This window comes from Esox lucius, chromosome 2, assembly GCF_011004845.1.
Source record: "Esox lucius isolate fEsoLuc1 chromosome 2, fEsoLuc1.pri, whole genome shotgun sequence".
Classification (NCBI taxonomy): domain Eukaryota; kingdom Metazoa; phylum Chordata; class Actinopteri; order Esociformes; family Esocidae; genus Esox; species Esox lucius.
This window is the reverse complement of record NC_047570.1, coordinates 25,588,540-25,607,272: the sequence shown is the minus strand read 5'-3', so window position 1 is coordinate 25,607,272 and position 18,733 is coordinate 25,588,540. Positions and strand designations below refer to the sequence as shown.

Genomic DNA, 18,733 nt, shown 5'->3' with positions numbered 1-18,733 from the left:
AAACGAAAATGGATTTAGGTTAGACCTAAAATGTTGTGGCCCTATCTGTTTTTCACCCGTGCACTTCTTACATTTCAACATGTCCTCGTGTTGTATAAAATGTAAGTGCTCTTTCTGAATAGAAAATTGATAGGCTACACCTGTCACTGTGCAAAATGTCCATAATCTTATCGGTAAATATGTGCTTTTTCAAGCACTTCTGACACATTCAATAATAACAGTTGCCCCCCGGAATAATCGTTGTACACGTGTATTTTTTTTCTCATAATTTACTTCAAAGATAGTGTATTGTCCATTTTAAATACAAAAATGCTACATTAAATATACATATTAGTCTTTAATACAAATAGACTCAGGCGGCTGCAGCGATTAAGACCATTCTTGTTACATCTTTACGATTAACCATTCAGAAACTAAGATTTGAGGATAAGTACTTACTCAGAAAATAACTGTTCTCAGAATTTTGCTTTATCATTATTTTTCTTCTTTTTTGTAATGCAACCACAAATAATAAATAAATGTCCGATCGATTTTTGAAAGGGATCAATGTATTAAATGTTTGACATACCTTTCTTTAGTTCATAAGGGGAGTCTTTACAAAGATCTACCTGCGTTTGGCCTCTGACTTTCTGGCTTTCTCTTACCAAAGCTTCTGCTCTATTTAACACAGTCTGGTTTAATCCATTGAAATGTGCCGTGGTGCCCGTGCCCGAGCCGTGATTGCTGTGACTGTGAAGATGTCCAAAGCTGCCATAGTTCGTGTAGCCGGGGTAAAAAGGGGACGTGTAGTAGATAGGCCTGGATAGGACCGTGTTTGGAAGTGGGCACTGCGGGGACGACCGTGATGGTGAAGCTGCATTGGTGGTGATCACTGTGCTGTGACCCATCCCAGGGCCCTGCGGCCCCTCACTACTGCCCTTACACCTGTCTGAAGACGTTGCGATCTCAGCTAGGGACCAGAGTTTGGGTTTTGGGACCGATGGGGGCGAGTGAATAACAGACGTCACGTTGCTGTTTACCGTGCTCGGCGCATGGCCCATTTCTGACGGCTTGTCTTGCGCAACGAGCTCATTTCCTCCCCTGGGCACCGCGGATGGAGATGAGGTGGTGGGTTTAGCAGAATCGGGCAGTAACTTTGTCCTCTCCTCTGGGTCTTTTAATTCCGAGTCGCTGAGAAGAGGATCCATTTCTTTGCCATGACTCTCCTCTTTAAATCTGTCGCACGCGATGTCCCCCGGGTTCAGCAATTTGTGATCTACAGCGAGAGAGTAACATTAGTTAAGATAGTCAGATAATGTATATAACGAATATTTTAAATGTGACATAGGCCTAATACACGAACATGTTAAATACACATATTAATAATTCACACTTTTTTATGATTTAATGTTTGTGCAAGTAACCCACACTTACTAATTACCATAACACTAGTTATGATAATAGGTAGGCTAATAAATAATAGGCCTGGAAACCACATACAACGAGTGAAAGTCGTGATATTAATTATTGTATTATAATGGTAATAATGAATGGTAATAATTATCATTAGGCCCAATCCACCAGCTGCAGTTAGCCTTATTATGCAGTTAAAGATAAATCGACTGCTAAACACTTTACGTCACCAGCAATTTTCAGCCCAGAGAAGTCAAATGAGGGGAGTTCAAGGTGATTATTATTTAAAGCAATTGTCCCATTATAAATAATATACCACCATTAACCAGCAATAAATTTTGCGCCCTGAGTGGAAACGACTGTGATGAAAAATTGATGATTTTTCTACAGACCTGACTCTGTGTCTGTCGAGTCTCCCTTGTCTGTAGGCTTGCTCGGCTCATCGTCGTCATTCTTTTCCAGATCAATGTTCTCGTCTTCCTCCTCGTCCTCACTCCGGTTCCGTGGAGTCCAGGTCATCTTGTTCTCCTTCTTTAGCCTCCTTCTGGCGTTCGCGAACCAAGTGGACACTTGGGTGAGGGTCATTTTCGTGATGATGGCAAGCATGATTTTCTCACCCTTGGTGGGGTAGGGGTTCTTACGGTGCTCATTCAGCCATGCTTTAAGAGTAGCGGTGGCGTCCCGGGTCGCGTTTTTTCGGTATGCTGGGTCACCATATGGGTATGAACCCAAGGGAGCAGCGTAGGGATGGTATCCTATAGACCCAGCCATGCCTGTTGTGTGGTCATACGGGGAACTCTGAAAAAAATAAACGTCAAAAATATTCAAACTTTTTGTATAATTGTCATTGCCTCCAAACAATTAGCTACAAAACAACGAGGCACCAATAAGGCTCCATTATACGAAAAAACAACCTCACCAACACGCAGACACACTCTCACACACGTATATATACACACGTACACACAAACATACACACACCTCTGACATGTAGGTTTGTTGGAATAAGTCTATGTTGAAATCAAGGATCCGATGTGTCAGAAATGAACGTTGTTAATTTTACACAGGTGGACCTCAACGATGTTTTTATTTTCAATTTAGTTTGACCTTTGTGCATATTTGCCTGTCTTGCTACCATTATGGCCAAAATAATTGAGGAACAACATAAGTGTAAATAGGCCTTCCATGTCTGGTGTTCTAATTTTACCAAGACAGGATTTTACTCTCAATATTTCCCTCTATTATTTAGCTGGCCTTCATATCTAAATGAATGTGCTTTCTATCTGCGCGCTCAACTCATTGTCATATTCAGAGAATGTAAAATATTAGAAGCTGTGTTCCCAAGTTAACGAAACTGTAGTTAATGCATGCAAAAGGAACTGCGTAAAGTAGCGAGTCTGCAATGTCACAAAGAATTACAAAAACCTAAAACAGAAAAATAACTTGAGGCACTAGTTTGTGTTACCCAAGTTGGGGGCTTGTTGGTATTGTGCGTAAAATAGCTGTACATGTAACGCCCTGTTTAAATAATTATTTACAGCAAAATAGCATTTATCCAAGGAACAATAACATGCTAATTAGCCCTAATTAGTTATTTAGCATGTTCACTTTTGCATCAACATGGATAGGCCTATTTTCTACTAACGTAGGCTAGCCAAATGTAAAAGTCAACAGTAAAATACGGACGCAAATAAAATCATAAATGCATTTGCCTAATTTCCAACTTGCTAACACTGTAATATTATGCATAACAACAACACAACAAAAGGTTTTAGATATTTTATCCACTCCGTAATTTCCACCGTATTCACTCTCACTCACCACATAAGAAGCAAATGTCGCCGCTGCCCCCGCCTCAGCACTGTACGGGAGATGAGAGTTGTACCCGGGCGACGCGCTGGTAAACGCGGTAGATCCAGCATATGGAGCAAAAGCAGAACCAGATGAGGATCTCCCTAGTTCTTCGGTCCTGGGTCCCGAGATAACGCTGGTGCTGTACGCCGGGCAAGAATACAGAGCCAAAGAAGCGGACGGCTGGTACAAGTAGCCCTGAGGATATGCCATGGTGAAAGCCCCGAAAGTAAGCCACTTACTTGCGCACTTTTCCTCTTTATTTTCTCATGCACTGTCCGATCTCAGTCATAGGAGTCTCGTATCAACAGACCACTGTCTGTTCTCCCCTCTAAATGAGCGATGTAAAAAGTAAAACTATAAATCAATTGGCCTACATAGACTTGGATATGTATTTTTTGGTCGCTGACAGTCAGCTACAACTGTCCGTTGTTTGCTTGCTGCGCTCTATTTTTCCTATCTCTCCCTTTCCCTCTCTCTCACTTGCACCCTCTGTCTCATGCCGTGCAGAAGAAGTTTTTTGCCTTCGGATGGGGGCTTTGCTTGGGAAAATGTCCTGCCAAGATGCTAAGTTGGAAATTGAGGATTCTGACGCCTACTACGTTCTTCACGCTCCTCCTCTCGGGGTGTAGTCATCGAAGGAAAAGGCAAGCTTATGCTGAGTTACCACGGCCCTGCCTAAATCGATTTTTTTCTCTCCCTAACTCTCTCCCCTTCTCTCCCTCCATGTTTTCTTTTTTCTCCCTCCCTCCTTTCCCCTCCTCCCTCTCCCTCTCTCACCCTCTCTCTCTCTCTCTCTCTCTCTCTCCCTTCTCTCTCTCTCACTAACAATCCCTCTCCCGCTATTTCTCTATTTTTTCCTCTAACAAGGCTCGTTGCTGTAGAACTCAAGTGCTCCAGCCCCTGGATGGCGATATCATGCGAGCCAGTAGATCAACTCCAACTTTCTTCTTTTTCTAAATACACGAAGCCGTCACTTTCACACTTGATCAATAACAAATGGGGTGTTGTCTGCCAGGAAGAGCTTGCCAGATACCGAAGGGAAAAGCATTCCATGTTATGTAGACTATACGCTGTTCTTTTTCCATGGCTTATTGTTTCTTATGAGCGCAAAACTTGTCCTTTTGAATCGATGCCTCGTAACAACCTACTGACTGTCGGTGATACATAAGTTCAAATCCGCTACGGGAGCTAAAAGGGGCGACGGTTTTTGATTTCTTTTGTGAACACACATGGTTACGCAAGAAGCATTTTGCATTGTTAGGGTAAGACTTGGCAAGTTAATGCATTTAAGATGGCGCGAATAATATCAAGTATAATAGAAGTACGAATAATTCAGTATTGTGTGTTTGTGTATAGCTTTTTTTTGTCTTTAACTAAACATTTGCAATATTTTCAGAAATGTTTAAGAAGCATGCCACTCAATTAACAAACACATCAATGTGTGACAGCTGTTAACTGAAGCGGCTGCTAAATAATTTTCTCCATAGATCCAGGAATAAACCAGTCAGATAGGCCACATTCTCTCTCTCTTCCCCGAAAGTCATAAAAGCCCCAAGCGAGGGAAGATTAGTACCACATGAACATGCAGAAAATCCGCTATGACCATTGGATGGAATCTGTTTTGATACCAGACGATATGAAACGCTTCTTTGCAGAAATATGGATAGCCGCAATTTATTTAACATCGGTCGCTTGTCGTCCATTATCCTTAACCATATTTTTCATTTCAGCACAATGGCTTTATTCGCACCTGTGTCAATAACTGCGTACTTATTTATAAGCCTGCATTCTAATCAATATGATGACATGATAATCATTATTTTACCATTGAGTTTGCTGTTATCATACATATTCATAATCATTTATTTAATAGTCAGAAGAATTATGAACCATGCAGGATTTACTTCTACATCTTCTGTGGGCTTATTATATCATAGGCTATTTATCTAATATTTTTAGACTCATCTTCTAACCATAAATAAGGGAAAAACAATCCATATTTTCGGATTAATTTTAACAGAGTATTTCTTTTTTCAGAATACAGACATCCACAGGCCTTATTGTCACAGTGATGAGTGCCTGGCTTTATATTTCAAATCTCTGATAAACCGAAAGGGATCGCTGTAGGCGCTGCTAAAAAGTGTGTGCAGAGTGTCACGTGTTGTTACGCTCTGAAAACCTCTCGAGAGCAGAAAAGAATGATGACGCTTGTACTGTGGGCCAATGCAGAGTTTGGGAAATGCAAGAAAAATAGATACATGTAAAAATAATAATGACGATGTCAAAGACCTACTTTTACAACCACCCACAAAAGTAATTATTTACCCTGTTTTATTTTCCTCTTGTTCTTTCACAAGACCAATAACAACACGTATGATAACGAAACTAATTTAAATATAGGCCTACAATTTTTAATTGCAAGTCCACCTATCACTACATATATTTAAGTAAGAAAAAAAAAACGAGCTCTTAAACGAATGACCACTATTAGTGATAATAGGTTGCCCATAATGAACTAAAAACAAAATCAAACTTTTTGTTTAGTGTAGCACTATGTCAATTTCCCTATTAGGCCAGGAAATAATAGATATGTCTGACTGCCTGTTGTTAGTACATTTTCAATACAAGTACATAATTATAATTGATTTAGTATGTAATTAAAGTAATACTACTAAGTACATGTTCACGTATAGCCTAATTTAACTTTTTTCTCTATCGAAGTTATTACGAAGTGTTTAAGCAACATTCTTTGCATTATTGGGCAATTATATTTACTGTTCTTCTACTGGGCATAATGAATGGCCGACGCTCAGTCAGTCTTTCCTGAATATTATACCATTTGCCCGGATGCCAGGAGAGCAGCATTTTGAATGACGTCAATCTTCATTGATACTCTATTATGGATAATAATGACTTCCCCGGCACTGTATGCACGTGATAAGAGGTCTATTCTGGAAGGTGTGTGTGTGTCTGAGATCAAATGGAAAATCCGCAGCCTACTTTAGGCTGGTGCTGGGGGAATGTTAGGATAGGAAAATATTACTACAGCAATTGACCCGAAGTTGACCGCACTTTTTTTTTTTTTTACTTCAGTGAAAATCTTACAGCATAATCAAATACATGGAGTACAATAGACTTCAAGTGGAGTGTCTGCATGTACAAATCTATCAAGCCACTTTAACGCTCTGTATTATCCTCTTATGTATTGCAAAAGGGATACAGAAATATCCACTTGACATAGCTACAGAAATATACACACTCACACATACACACACACGCGCGCGCGCGCACTGCAGGACATAATGGAAGCCATTCCACGTGTGTTTCACGTATATGAATTTATATGAAAATGCAGTAGGGATATAATTTAGGCAGCTCCTGTAGGACTCGTTTAGTCTGTGTATCCGTCTCTTTAGCTAACACTCCACTCCTTGCCACTCCGGTGGAATGTTAATTCAAGAGCCTGCATGGCACCTAGACTAGGAGTCCACATTGGCCGTAAGAGCCTAGTGGTGGAGCAAACCAAGCAGCGTAAAGGATGATGCATCACAGTCGAAATGCCTAAGGGAGTAGCTAGGCATAATCTAATTTGGATTTAAGAACTATTATTAGAAAGCATTAACTATTGTAGGCTACTAGACTAATTGCTTCTTGAGTTTACATAGAGGATGGTTAAGTTTAACCAAATTGGTTAAAGTCAAGTATTTGACAGATTCCCCCGTTGCCGCAAGGTCAGGTGTACTGTGCTAGAAAGCAGTGGCCGACCAGTTGGTACCTACAGGAGGGGAACCGCTTCAAGTATTCATAAGGATTTGAGCCATTCCAAATCTGTGCCCTAAACCGATTAGTTGACACCAATTTTTCTTTGATGTATTAGCTGTGGGCTTTTGCCACTTGGAAGCCAATTGAAATTCAAAACAGTTTAGCTCCCAATGCTTTGGGGAGATCTGCTGCAAATAATGGATGTAATTTATTTTTGACCTTGCATTTTTTACATTAAATGATTAAACATACGTGCACTGCGCCCCTGGAGTGAACAACAGCACTGTTTTTGGATTCTGTTGCTGCTTACAACAGCAAATAATTTTGCCTGTAACAAAAAAAAAAACTGATTAAATTCTCTTGCTCTCTCTTTTCTGGTGTTATAGGTTAATACGCATTTTGGAATTAATGTGTGCTTAATAAAATCACTAAATGACGGGCTGTGATTGTGTTATTATGCAAATAACAATCTCCCAATCTCAAATTTCTTTAGTACAATACAATTCAGATTTGGCTGTTTGTATTATTAATCTTGTCAATTTCTTCACCTATGCATTCAATTACTTATCTAGTCTTTCAGTTATTTATAGTTTATCTTTGCTATGTTCTTAGTAAGAGGTGTGTGCCACCATCTTTTTTGGGTGATGTCATGTTTCTATTAAGAGATTCCTAGGTCTGCAGATGGTGGCGTGGGGTTCACATCCCACAGGCATCCAGGTCACACTCGTTTTTCATTAAATGGGAATCTAACTTTGCAACCTAGCCTGAACAATGCATTTCAAACAAAACTCAATAATGACAAAACACAATTCTTGTTCTCTAATATTTTTTTTCTCTGCATTTTATTTTATATTTTTATATATCAAATATATGATGTCATTACATACACTCATTTGAAATACGTGCACAAAACTGAAAGGGAACATTTCAACTGATTTTGTATTTTCTTTTTTCAGGTGCCTTGTATGTATTTGTATGCCAATCTGAATTAAGATAAATGGGGCTAGAATAAGTCCACTCCTCTTACTCTGGAAGCTGTCCTCCCCTCTGCTCCCCTCTGCTCCCCTCTGCTCCCCTCTGCTCCCCTCTGCTCCCCTCTGCCCCCCTCTACCCCAGGTTGAGTGGCAGGGACTGGGGTTTGCTAAGTGTTGAAATGATGACCCTATTATCTCCATGATGAGTAGCCATTCAGAAATAAGAGATATTAGACAAAGATTACACCCTCTGCCCTTTACCCCCCCCCCCCCCCTTTGGCTCTCATTCTCTCTCTGCTCTTTTCTCTCTAACCCTCCCCTTTCTCTCTGTCTCCCTCTCAGTCTCCCTGTCTCTTGCATCCCACTGCCAGCTGTGCTGATTATGATTGATTTGCTCTAGATGGATTGCAGGAAGTAGTCATTGATTTTTCAGTGTCTTATCAAAAATATATATTTACAGTTGTATCCATGGGGTGGCTTTCCACCCCCACTCTGTTTTCGCTCTGAAGGGATGAGACACCCCACTCTATGACATGAAAAATTACCTGTAATTTTATTTTAGAAATGAGTCAATAGCTCCAGTTACTACATTAATATTGATTGGGCATAATGAAGCCTGAGTAAAGTGAAAAAGAGCTCTTTGAAGCAGGGGCTTCTCCGATCAGCACCTAGCTAACCTCGGCCTGGCTGTGTGAGCTCCGCTCTGTGGCCAACCCACGCCACCACTCTTATCATGCCATTATGTTCTTTGTGGGAGACATAATGCACATTAAATGCACATTATAGTCTTATGACGATCTCCTCACCAGTTGTGTTGCTAGCCTAAAGATCACAGATGGTCCATGCCTATAAAGTGTGCATCATTCATCATCCTTTCCTATGCCTCTCACTGGTGTAGGCTCACTGACTCATAAACACATTCATGGGGAGAGGTAAAGTCCGTCTGTTGTCCGGCCACTTAGAACACTTGTTATGATCATTCTGAAGGTGCCATATGGTTTCTGTTTCATACTCCACGCATGTACCAACCACAGCTTGTTTAGAAGTTCTTCAGGTATTCAACCTGAAACACTGTGATGAATTCAATGTAGTGCTATTTTAAATCAACTACTGGAATGATGAGAGACAATGCTGCACGTCATAGCTTGGGCATTGGTTATAGTCAAGATATTAGCATTTCTCCAATCCAATAGGAATTATGTAAGTGAGAGTTCCAGATTAAAGGTTGGATTAGGCGTTAGACACGTTAACTTGCATGTGAGGTTTAATAGGCGCTGATGATGTTGATGATAGATCATAGCGAGATAGCAGAAATACTATACTCTCCGAGTTTTGTTTTTTACATGAGATATTGCCCATCAGCCACCTCCTTCACTCCCAGTCGTTGCTATTTGCAACAGCCACAAAGTCAAAAGTTGTCCATTAGACCAATGGTTATGTGATGAAGTCAGATGGCCTACCTACCCGACCAATCAGATGAGGTAGTGTGAAGAGGGGAGGGATGGAAGGAGTGTGCTGGTGCGTATGCCGCTTGTGGTTTTACAGGAAACAACCAATCACACGAGGGACTGTGATGTGTAGGTCACTACAAGAGACACACAAAAAAGTTGTACATCTAGATTCAAAAGGTAATGGAATTAACCTATTCAGGTTTTAAGTATTATAAATATGACTAAGGAAGAACATCAAGAGTTTGATATTATTATTTTAAAAGTAGTTTTATTTTCATGAGAGTGACGAGAAGGTATGTTATTGTTAATGTACTGAGTAAATTATATAAATGAATGTTACATTTAAAGAAAATCCAACCTTCAAGCCTTCACATATGAATTGTAAGCTTACAATTCCTTAAGTGAAATGCATTTCTGTTGCTTTGAGCTCGGAGGTCTCACGTCTGTCATGTTAAACCCCCTCATATGATTGATGAAGTTCAGAGGTCTATTGGACATGACCAAAACAGCAGTGAAATTGCCACGAGGGAAAGGTCCTGTGTCTCCTTATTACCATCTAAATATAGGATATTATTTCAAAGTGTTTTTCTCATTATAAACTTTTATGGATGTCCTTCCCTTTCCATTTTCCTCACCCTGTTCTCCAATCAACTTTCTCTCCTGCATCAGCACCCTTCTCCTCATAACCAAACATGTTCCTGGACACATGACCAGCCTCATCACCGCTATCAGCGCCAACAGCAACAACAGCTACGCACCGTAATCTGTCAACATGCCCTTTAATTAGAGCCAGGCAGCAAAAAAAAAAATAAAAAAATAAAACACGTTCTAGTTTCAGTCATGCTGGCTGCTGATCTCTAAGTGCAGATGTCAAAGAACACACAGTTCAAGAGAGAAGGAGAGGAAATTATCCCTGGAGAGATTGTAGCATAATTAAAAGTGTCTTTTAATAGGCTTGTAATGCTGAACACACTCTAGTCTTGTTGCCTTAAGTAGAGGGCGAGCTCTGCGGCTGCCTGCTGGTTGGAGGAGGGCGGCGGGGTTCTTCTGAGGGAGCTTGTAAACAATATGTTGACATCAGACAGGCAGGCACCTTCCGTGGTCAACACTGAGTGCGCCAGGGTTACTAGTATGGTGCAGAAGCACAGAAATGGACCCTATTTCCTGTAGAGTTCATTTTTCTTCCCCTGATAAAAAGAAGCAGGCTGTAGGCCAGTGAACAGCATGGCGTTTTCACTGTCCACCTTTTCCACGCACCTCCAGTTTTCCAAGTCTTTTGTTCCCCAAAATGAGCTGTTTTCATCCAGAACAGAACATAACCCCTCTCTCGCTTTCATTCTCTTGCTCTCTCTCTCTGTTTCTTTCTTTGACTCTCTCTATCTCTGTCTATTTTAGTGCTTCTCTCCCTCTGTGCCTGTCTCTCTGCTACTCCCCCTGCCTGTCTCCTTCTCAGTGACGCTTTTTTGTCTCTGTCTCTCTCCATTTGTATCTCTCTCTCTCCATTTGTATCTCTCCATTTGAATCTATCTCCGTACTTAGCTCTTTCTGTCTCTGTCACCAGAGGTGTCTCTCTGCGCATCTCTCTGTTTCTCAGGTCCATGTCCTGTATATATAATCCAAGCCCACTACAGACCCAGTATAGCGCGCAGAGCCTTGTTTTGACGGCTGTCCAATGCAATAAAATGAGCCTGGTTAAAGAGCAGAGCAGAGCAGGATAGTAGGAGGAGCTTTATGTTCTGCTGGTCATTCCTGTGAAGCCAAGTTACTTTCTGTGATTTCTAAGGGAGGCCTTTGAGACCCTATCCTCTTACCTTTGTAGTCCCAGCAGGCAGCCATATTTCATAAACACACAACGGGAAAAAAAAACATCCTCCAACATTTGAAATGTAGATTGCTCTCGCTCCCTGAAACTCCACATTCCGCACGTGCCCAGTCGCATTCTCTCTCTCCCCCTCGTTCCCTTGCCCAGTTCTAAGGTATAAAGTTACAGCTCACACCGCCTTTGATGCACTTAAATGTCTTTACAATCAATCCCCTCCGTTCTGTGTCTCATGTATAATCTGCTGAAACCACAATGCAAACAGGGCTTTATTTTCCATCCTCTGTGTCTGTAATTTCCAACAGTCCATATTATCTGTTTTCCTTACGGCGGGGTTTTGTTTTTGGACAATAGGTACTAGCTAACAGCTTATACCCAGTGTTGTGTTATTGGTGCAAAGTGCCAGGGATAAACTGACAGCAGAATGGGATGTTGTCTGGATAATCACATCTTCCTGGGTATTGTTTTTAATATACATCTGTATTAAGTCATATTGACTAAAATGTTGTGCCGTTGTTTATAACGATTGTAGGAATGGCTAAACATGACACTTGTCTATGTAATCCTTTTGTTAATGGCAATGATTGTGTCTTATAATGTATGTCTGATTGTACAACGCAGCAGCTGTGGCACAATGTGCTGGGTGATGGAGCCAGAAACAGAGCTCCTCTCCCTAATGCTTTACACCTGGTGCACATTTGGAGGGGATTCCACCATAGGTACTGTCTTACCTCCTCTCAAGCCCCATGTCAAGGTATTTCCTCCCCTTTTTTGGCCAGTGGCACATTTGTTTCCCTTTGGCCCCCGACTCTCAGCACACGGCCCGGTCTGAGTGTGTGTTGTCCTTTAGGAGTTATCTGGTGTTGTCTATAATCCCACGCTCCCTCCTTCTGCCGGGTCTCCTTGCTTTCCCTCATCGCTCTGTGATGTGTTTAACAACTGGACACACTAGCTATCTGTGAGGACTGCTCACCTTTCAGATGCCTTACAGGCACATCTGCTGCAATCCTTAGTGTCTAATACTGAGACGCTATAGCTAACAAGCTAACGTAAACACGTGGACATCAAAGGGAAAGACAGGCTGCAGGCTCGGCTGCCGCTACGCTACTTGAGCGTGTTGACGGTGATGCACTGGACCATAGCATGACAGGACTTGAGAATGGTGAGGTGGAGTGGTCACTTTTGGTGGTTTATTTTGATTCACATCAAGGGCACTGTGAAGATAGATGTGTAGGCCACATTCTGCTGTTTTTGGGTGTCAACATTTAAGAAAAGCTATTGTATCACATTATTATATTATAAAAAATAAATCTAATTTTAAATTCTGTAATGCATATTAATAAAATAGAATATAAAGGATACTGCTCCTGTATAGATGTTCTTTATTGCTATTTGTGTTGGCACATCCGTCCTGTCCTGATGCAAATGAAAGCTAAACATTAGTGGAGGGGAAAGCTAGCATGGCACATAAAGGCTTCTGTGAGCCTCCAAACACTTTTAACAGACAACTATCACTAATCACTCCCAGTGCACTGTGGTGTGTAATTACTCTGCCAAACGTTTGGCTTTCACAGCTTAGCACCGGGAGACCTGACCTGCGCTTCCCTGTCTGTCGTCACTGTACAGGGTGTGTGGTGGGGGTTGTGGGAGGCTTTTTTCCCTCTCCCTCCCTCCCTCCTGCTCTCTCTCTTTCCCTCTCTCACTCTACCTCTCTCTCACTCTCTCTTTCTGTCTCTTTTACCATGAGCTGGGAAACCTGGAAGCTGAGCCTCCCTCTCAATATTTAGAGAAAGGTCCTCCACGCGGGAGAGGAGGAGAGAGGGCTGACTGAGGTTGGTGCTTCCGGCTTTGTGGGCTCCCATTTAAACAGGCTTTGAAACCTTAGCCATCCGGAGATCAGAAATAGCCTTATTGACTGGGCCCAGGAGTGAATAAGCACTCGGGGTCTTGAGAGTTCACCCTGCAGAGCTGCTGAACACAGAGGACGCATGCTCAAACCTTCCAAAACGATCGGGACTTACATTTTGCATTCAAATCTTTTGGGGGATGGATAATAAAAAAATAAAAAAACTTTTTCAAATGATTTCACTTCAAGGTTAAATTATGATTTTGCGTTTGGATTGTTTCTGCAATTTACTGCGGATTTTTATTTAAAAACCACAGCGTCCCCGAATATGTCTCCCCTTTCCTGTATTAACTAAGGAGGTTGTCAGTCTCCGGTGTGTAATGTGTCTTCTCTCTGTGTGAATGCTGATAAGATGACACGATGCGAATGCGCTGTGAAAGGAAGCCGCCTGGAGAGGAGAGCAGAGCAGTTAGAGTACAGAGCAGTGGAAAGAAGGCAAGGGGATCCTATAATGACTATTAGCTGGATTTCACGGGCTGCCTCTGATCTCCCGCTATGACAGGGGCCTTTATGAGAGTCTGTGTGTGCCAGGATCACCGCTTGCTCCCCCTGTCCATCTCAGAGCATAATGACGCACACACACACACAGACACACACACACACGCTAATACGTACACACACCTACACACAGATAGGCACGCATTTAACAGACATGCACACACCAGCTGTATGGTAGACGATTGGATCCCTATATACAAAATGTGGATTTGGTTTATTAATTATTAATTATTTTATGGTGTGTCATTTTATTTCATTTTCAAAATGATTTCACTTTGGGAAATTGTGGTAAGATTTCAATGCGAGGAACTGTACGTCTTTCCTGGGGCAATGCATTAGAATTTAATACAATATAAAATGTGCATTATTATTTGGAAATTAAGGGTACATTTACATGATATTGTTATGCCAGTACAACGTCAATATTACATAGTTGAAATGTGTCTCTCGGTAGCTGTTTTTATGAAGGCATTTTAGAAAGCTCTATTTTATGGTTGATGTAATAATTTCACTTCATCAGTGGGATGCGACTAAAAATACAGGCAGATTAGCTCCACCACCAGACTATCTCAGCAGGCTTTGATAACATAATGGGAGCCAGCTGCTCATGCTAACAATGATCTGATATGGGTTCTTAACTCTGTAAAACTACACAAGATACTTCCGGGTTTTATATAAAAAGTGATGATCATGTTCAATTCTTGTGCAAAAATGATGTCTTTCCGTGTTAATTTCTTTGTAGCGGCTTATTTAGAAAAAATGAAAAAAACTCATCTCTTCCCACTTTCTTTTTTCCCCGTTTCTATTCTACACAAATTAGCTACAGTCCTGGAGGGCACAATGACAAGAGGTTACTGGAAGACTATGTGTTTAATTAATTGAAAAATGCTCAAATTGCTTTTACAGTTGTTTTGTGAAGTGAAAAAAAAAAGGAATCTGTGTTGCCAGTACTCAACCGTAATTAGTACCCAGGGGAATTAAATATTTAGCATTAGCCATGTCGCACCACTTAGGACACACATTTCTATTTTAGCTATGAAAGCAATGCTGTCTTAAGTGCAGACGTCTGTAGAGGACAGCTGTGGGGAGCTGAGGGGAGCAAGCTGGGGTATTTCACAGAGATGCCCCTCTGGTCTGGGGGACCGGGACTGGAGGGGTCCTTCCACAAAGCACATGTGTAAGAGATATGGCAGTTGAATTCCCAGGGGTTAGGCATTACCCAAAGTATTTAGGTTTCTAATTAGACCACGAGCCTTCTTCCATTGCCAGTGGTCTTACTGTGAACCAGTAAGAATCACCCCCACTTTGAAAGAGAGATAGAGAGCAATATGAAGGGTGGAGAGAGAGAGAGAGAGAGAGAGAGAGAGAAAATTAGAGAGTTAGGCAGAGAGAGTGAGAGATACTAATAAGACTAAAAGAGACTGAGAGAGAAAAAATGAAAAGTGGAGAAAAAACAAATGCCAAGGGAATGAAAAGCCCTTGTTTATTCAAACTTTAATTAGACATTGACTTTTCAGTAATCGCTTCAGTGGTGTGGTGGGGTTCTAGAGACTTTCTAGAGACTTTGGTGCCTTAATGATCTGTGGCTGTGGTAGACAATGGCAGGATGGTCATTGGAGCTGTACAACCAGCCAACTGTCCCTTTTGGTTTGGGGTCTGGAGGTGACAGTTAACTGAGGTTCATGCTAACATTGAATACCATGCCAGGCTACTCTGTTGTCAGGCAGAGGATTTATTCTCAATAGCTCCACTCTACCACCAAGGGGTCCATGATATGTAGCAAGCTAGGCATCAACAGCTGACCACAGCAACTGCTGGGCTTGTCAAAACGCATCAGGTTACCAGCTAATGAGAAGTAATAAGGGTTAACCCAACTTCAAAATACTTTGATCTTTATGCACGGTAAGATTAAGAAAGGGAGTCAGAGACGGTACTTCGGAGATTGGAATTGGAATCTAAACCCTGTTTTCTGTGGGTATAGGGGAGGCTTGAGGAAAGATAAAATTGGGCTAATTAAATGTAGCCTCAATGTTTCAGAGTGTAACATATCTGGGCTCAACAGAAAGGGATCTCTTGGATTATACAGCAAAGGGGACTACAGAGGAGATTACCACTCTAAATGGTAGATTTATCCAAAATGACTGTGGTCAGACATGGGATTCGTGGTGATACATAATCCACTGTAATCTCCCAGTGTTGTGACACTCTCCCGGCAGTTACAGTAGGTCAGTGCATCCTGAATTGACTTTGCTTGTATTTTATGGTTAGGTTTAGGGCTAGGGTTAGAGCTAAGATTAGGTTTAGGGCTAGGGTTCTCTTTGTGTGAAGATTCTGTCTGTAATAATGGGGACAAAACGCCTGATGCTGTGTGGCTGAAAATCATGTTAGTATGTTTAGTATGTCAATGGTGTGAGAAAATGAGTTTGAATTCATTTTGAAGGAATCATTTTCCTCCCTCGCCCAGCCCTGTGCCTCGTCGTGGGCAACCACTGACCGTGTTGCGGCTCTCCTTTCCTCTCCAGCCCAGTAAATAAAATGGACAAAAAATAATAATTAGACTGGATAGCGTAGAAAGGAAACAACTAAAGCATGTTGCCTCCCCCCGCTGCACACTTTTCGAACTTCAGAGAAGGCAACTGAACTGTTTAGACCATCAGTTTGTATATTCTGCGGCCGGTTCGTTTGAAAAACCGAGTGCGGGTTTTCTGAGTAAGAAGAAAATACACTCAGCACTATTTGGTTTGGATTAACAGTGGTTAACACTGAGGTTCTTGCATATATGTATTTCAAAATTCCTCATAGCGATGATGGAAGTTGAGTTACATTTGAAAGTTTGGAAAACAACAATCTAGGCATTATTGCATTTCACTGTGGGTGTGGTAAACTCACCAGACGCTGGTGTTGTGTTAGCTCATCTGGCCCAAACATGGCCTGAGTGGGTGATTCTCAGACACATGAGGGAAGCCTAGTATATTTACAGAATTAACGACTCACTCCATCCACCACACAACAGCTGTCTGCTGCACTTAGCTGATTGAGAACCGGGCCTGGGCTGCTCTTCTACCATTCATGGAGCCTTGCCATTAAACAGTTGGGCAGGTTGATGTGTGGTTAGCTCTGTGTGCCGAACTCAACTCGGACACACCCATGCAAACTCCAACACTTGTACGGGCAGATTGGTTGGGTCGGAACCACATGCCAAAATATGTCTTTAGTTCAGTGTGTTTTATTGTAATGTTGGTTAGGCCAGTTGTCCACACAGTATTTTCAGTTCATGGTCTGTTGCTAAGCACTGCAGGAAGTAGATGTTAGCTGTTTAGCATTGTTGTATGTGTGAAATATTTACAATAAATGTTACTCAACTGAGTAAACATATTCAATGTTTGTTTATTATACAAGTTTGTATGTTTTATTTTTTTTCCAGTAAAAGTGTTCCGTGTTTTGTTCACTCCAGGCAGAATTCACAGTGTGTGAGAGAATGCTTCAGGCTATCCCGACTCGAGGCTGGCAAAGTTGTTCTCCCTGTTGTGACTACAAGAACAGAAATGTAAGTAAGAAGATAAACCATAATTTATACTCTCAGAAACGTACAGTAAATCAGATATGTTTACTAGTCACCTATGATATTTTTGAATGGGCACTTAAGAGATATTTATAATTGCATACATTAGAATTTTCGGTCAAATAGTAGGCTGTGTTGTCCTTGTCACAAACCCGTATCCATATGTCTTTGGAGAGCTCTGAATGCAAAGCCAGACAGTAAGCAGTACACTAGAACATAGAATAGGAATAATGTCCCTTTGATTTGTGGATTTCCGATCTGAACACCTGTCACTTTTTGGCAAGGGCACGCCCCAGCACCAGGTCTCTCCTGCTGGAGTCGGGGGAAGGTGTGTGTGTGTGTTGTGTGTGTTGTGGGGGGGGTTCACTGTGTGTGTGTGTGTGTGTGTGTGTGCGTGTGAGAGAGAGAGAGAGAAAGAGCGGTTGAAGATGAAACAGCCGTGGAGGAGGCGCTGATCACACAGCCAGACAAGGTGAGTGACAGACAATACCTGCTGTAAAATTCCCTCACATCTCCACTGATCTGTATTCATAGATCTCATCTGCTCCGCACCTCCAAACTGTACCCCACACCACCTAGCTCCTTTAACGCACGCCGCCCCACTCTTCAGACTCACCCCGTTCCTCAACTCAGGTTAGACCCCTCTCCTTTTCTTCGCTAAATATTTACCAAGTCTTTCTTCAGTGTCTAATTGATAGCTCTGATCACTATGCTGAAAGAAGCTCTCTCTCTCCCTCTGTCTCTCTCTCTCTCTCTCTCTCTCTCTCTGACAGTACGTGCTTTTTATTCCACCACTCCACTCCTAATCTTGCCTAATTCGGATTCTTCAAATGTTCAAATGTATGTCTTCCCCATTTAAGTGTGTTCTCAGACTCCTAAATCCTAAGAGATGTCTGATCTGTGTGATGTTTCTTTGTAAAGGATTGTGAAGGGGCTTCAAAACTCAATGAGTAAAAAGCTCTTGGAGAGGGATTTTTTCACAGCACTGCAGCCCTCTCAACACTGCTCGAAATGTACTCACATTATTCAACAACACCACAATTTAGTAACTCCATACATTGTTTGGTTATTAAAATATCTGTATTGCTCTGATAGATGTTTACATATGATGTTACTCAGAGCAATATCAAAGGTAGAACTGGAAAAAGCTACATTTCCGAACCCTATCCTTTGAACGTGAGCCCAGTGCACCTACTTCCCGAAACACAATCTATGTTACAACAGAAAACATACTTGAGAGACACAACTACACAGAATCTGCCTGTACAACTGGATTAGTTTTGTTGTGGCAGATCCAGGCAATAGTTTTGACTGACTATGTGTCGTTTAATTTCTTCGGGTATTGTTTTGACAAAACAAGTTAGCGTAAAAGTCAGAAACGTTGGCAAAAACAAAAGGCTGTTTCTTTTTGCAGCCATGTGAAGCATGTGTCAGTCCTCAGCAGGGTGTTGTTCCACTGGAAGTGACATCACGGCCCTGGAGGGCATGTGCTGCGAGAAAAGGAGCTGTTTTGAA

The 18,733-nt window shown here is 41.7% G+C and overlaps 1 protein-coding gene and 1 long non-coding RNA gene across 2 annotated transcripts; one reads left to right on the top strand and one right to left on the bottom strand.

The window, feature by feature from the left end:
- Positions 1-322: 322 nt before the first annotated feature.
- irx5a (iroquois homeobox 5a) lies at positions 323-3,984 on the bottom strand. Its single transcript, XM_010892672.5, has 3 exons — positions 3,214-3,984; positions 1,785-2,190; positions 323-1,255 (listed from the first exon to the last, which is right to left on the bottom strand). Exons 1-3 carry the CDS (start codon positions 3,454-3,456, stop codon positions 552-554), a joined length of 1,353 nt encoding a protein of 450 aa, XP_010890974.1. The 5' UTR covers positions 3,457-3,984; the 3' UTR covers positions 323-551.
- Positions 3,985-4,058: 74 nt separating this feature from the next.
- LOC105023455 lies at positions 4,059-17,674 on the top strand. The gene is made up of 3 exons (XR_828980.3): positions 4,059-4,508; positions 17,111-17,203; positions 17,503-17,674. It is a non-coding gene; the product is annotated as an uncharacterized LOC105023455 (long non-coding RNA).
- Positions 17,675-18,733: the final 1,059 nt, after the last annotated feature.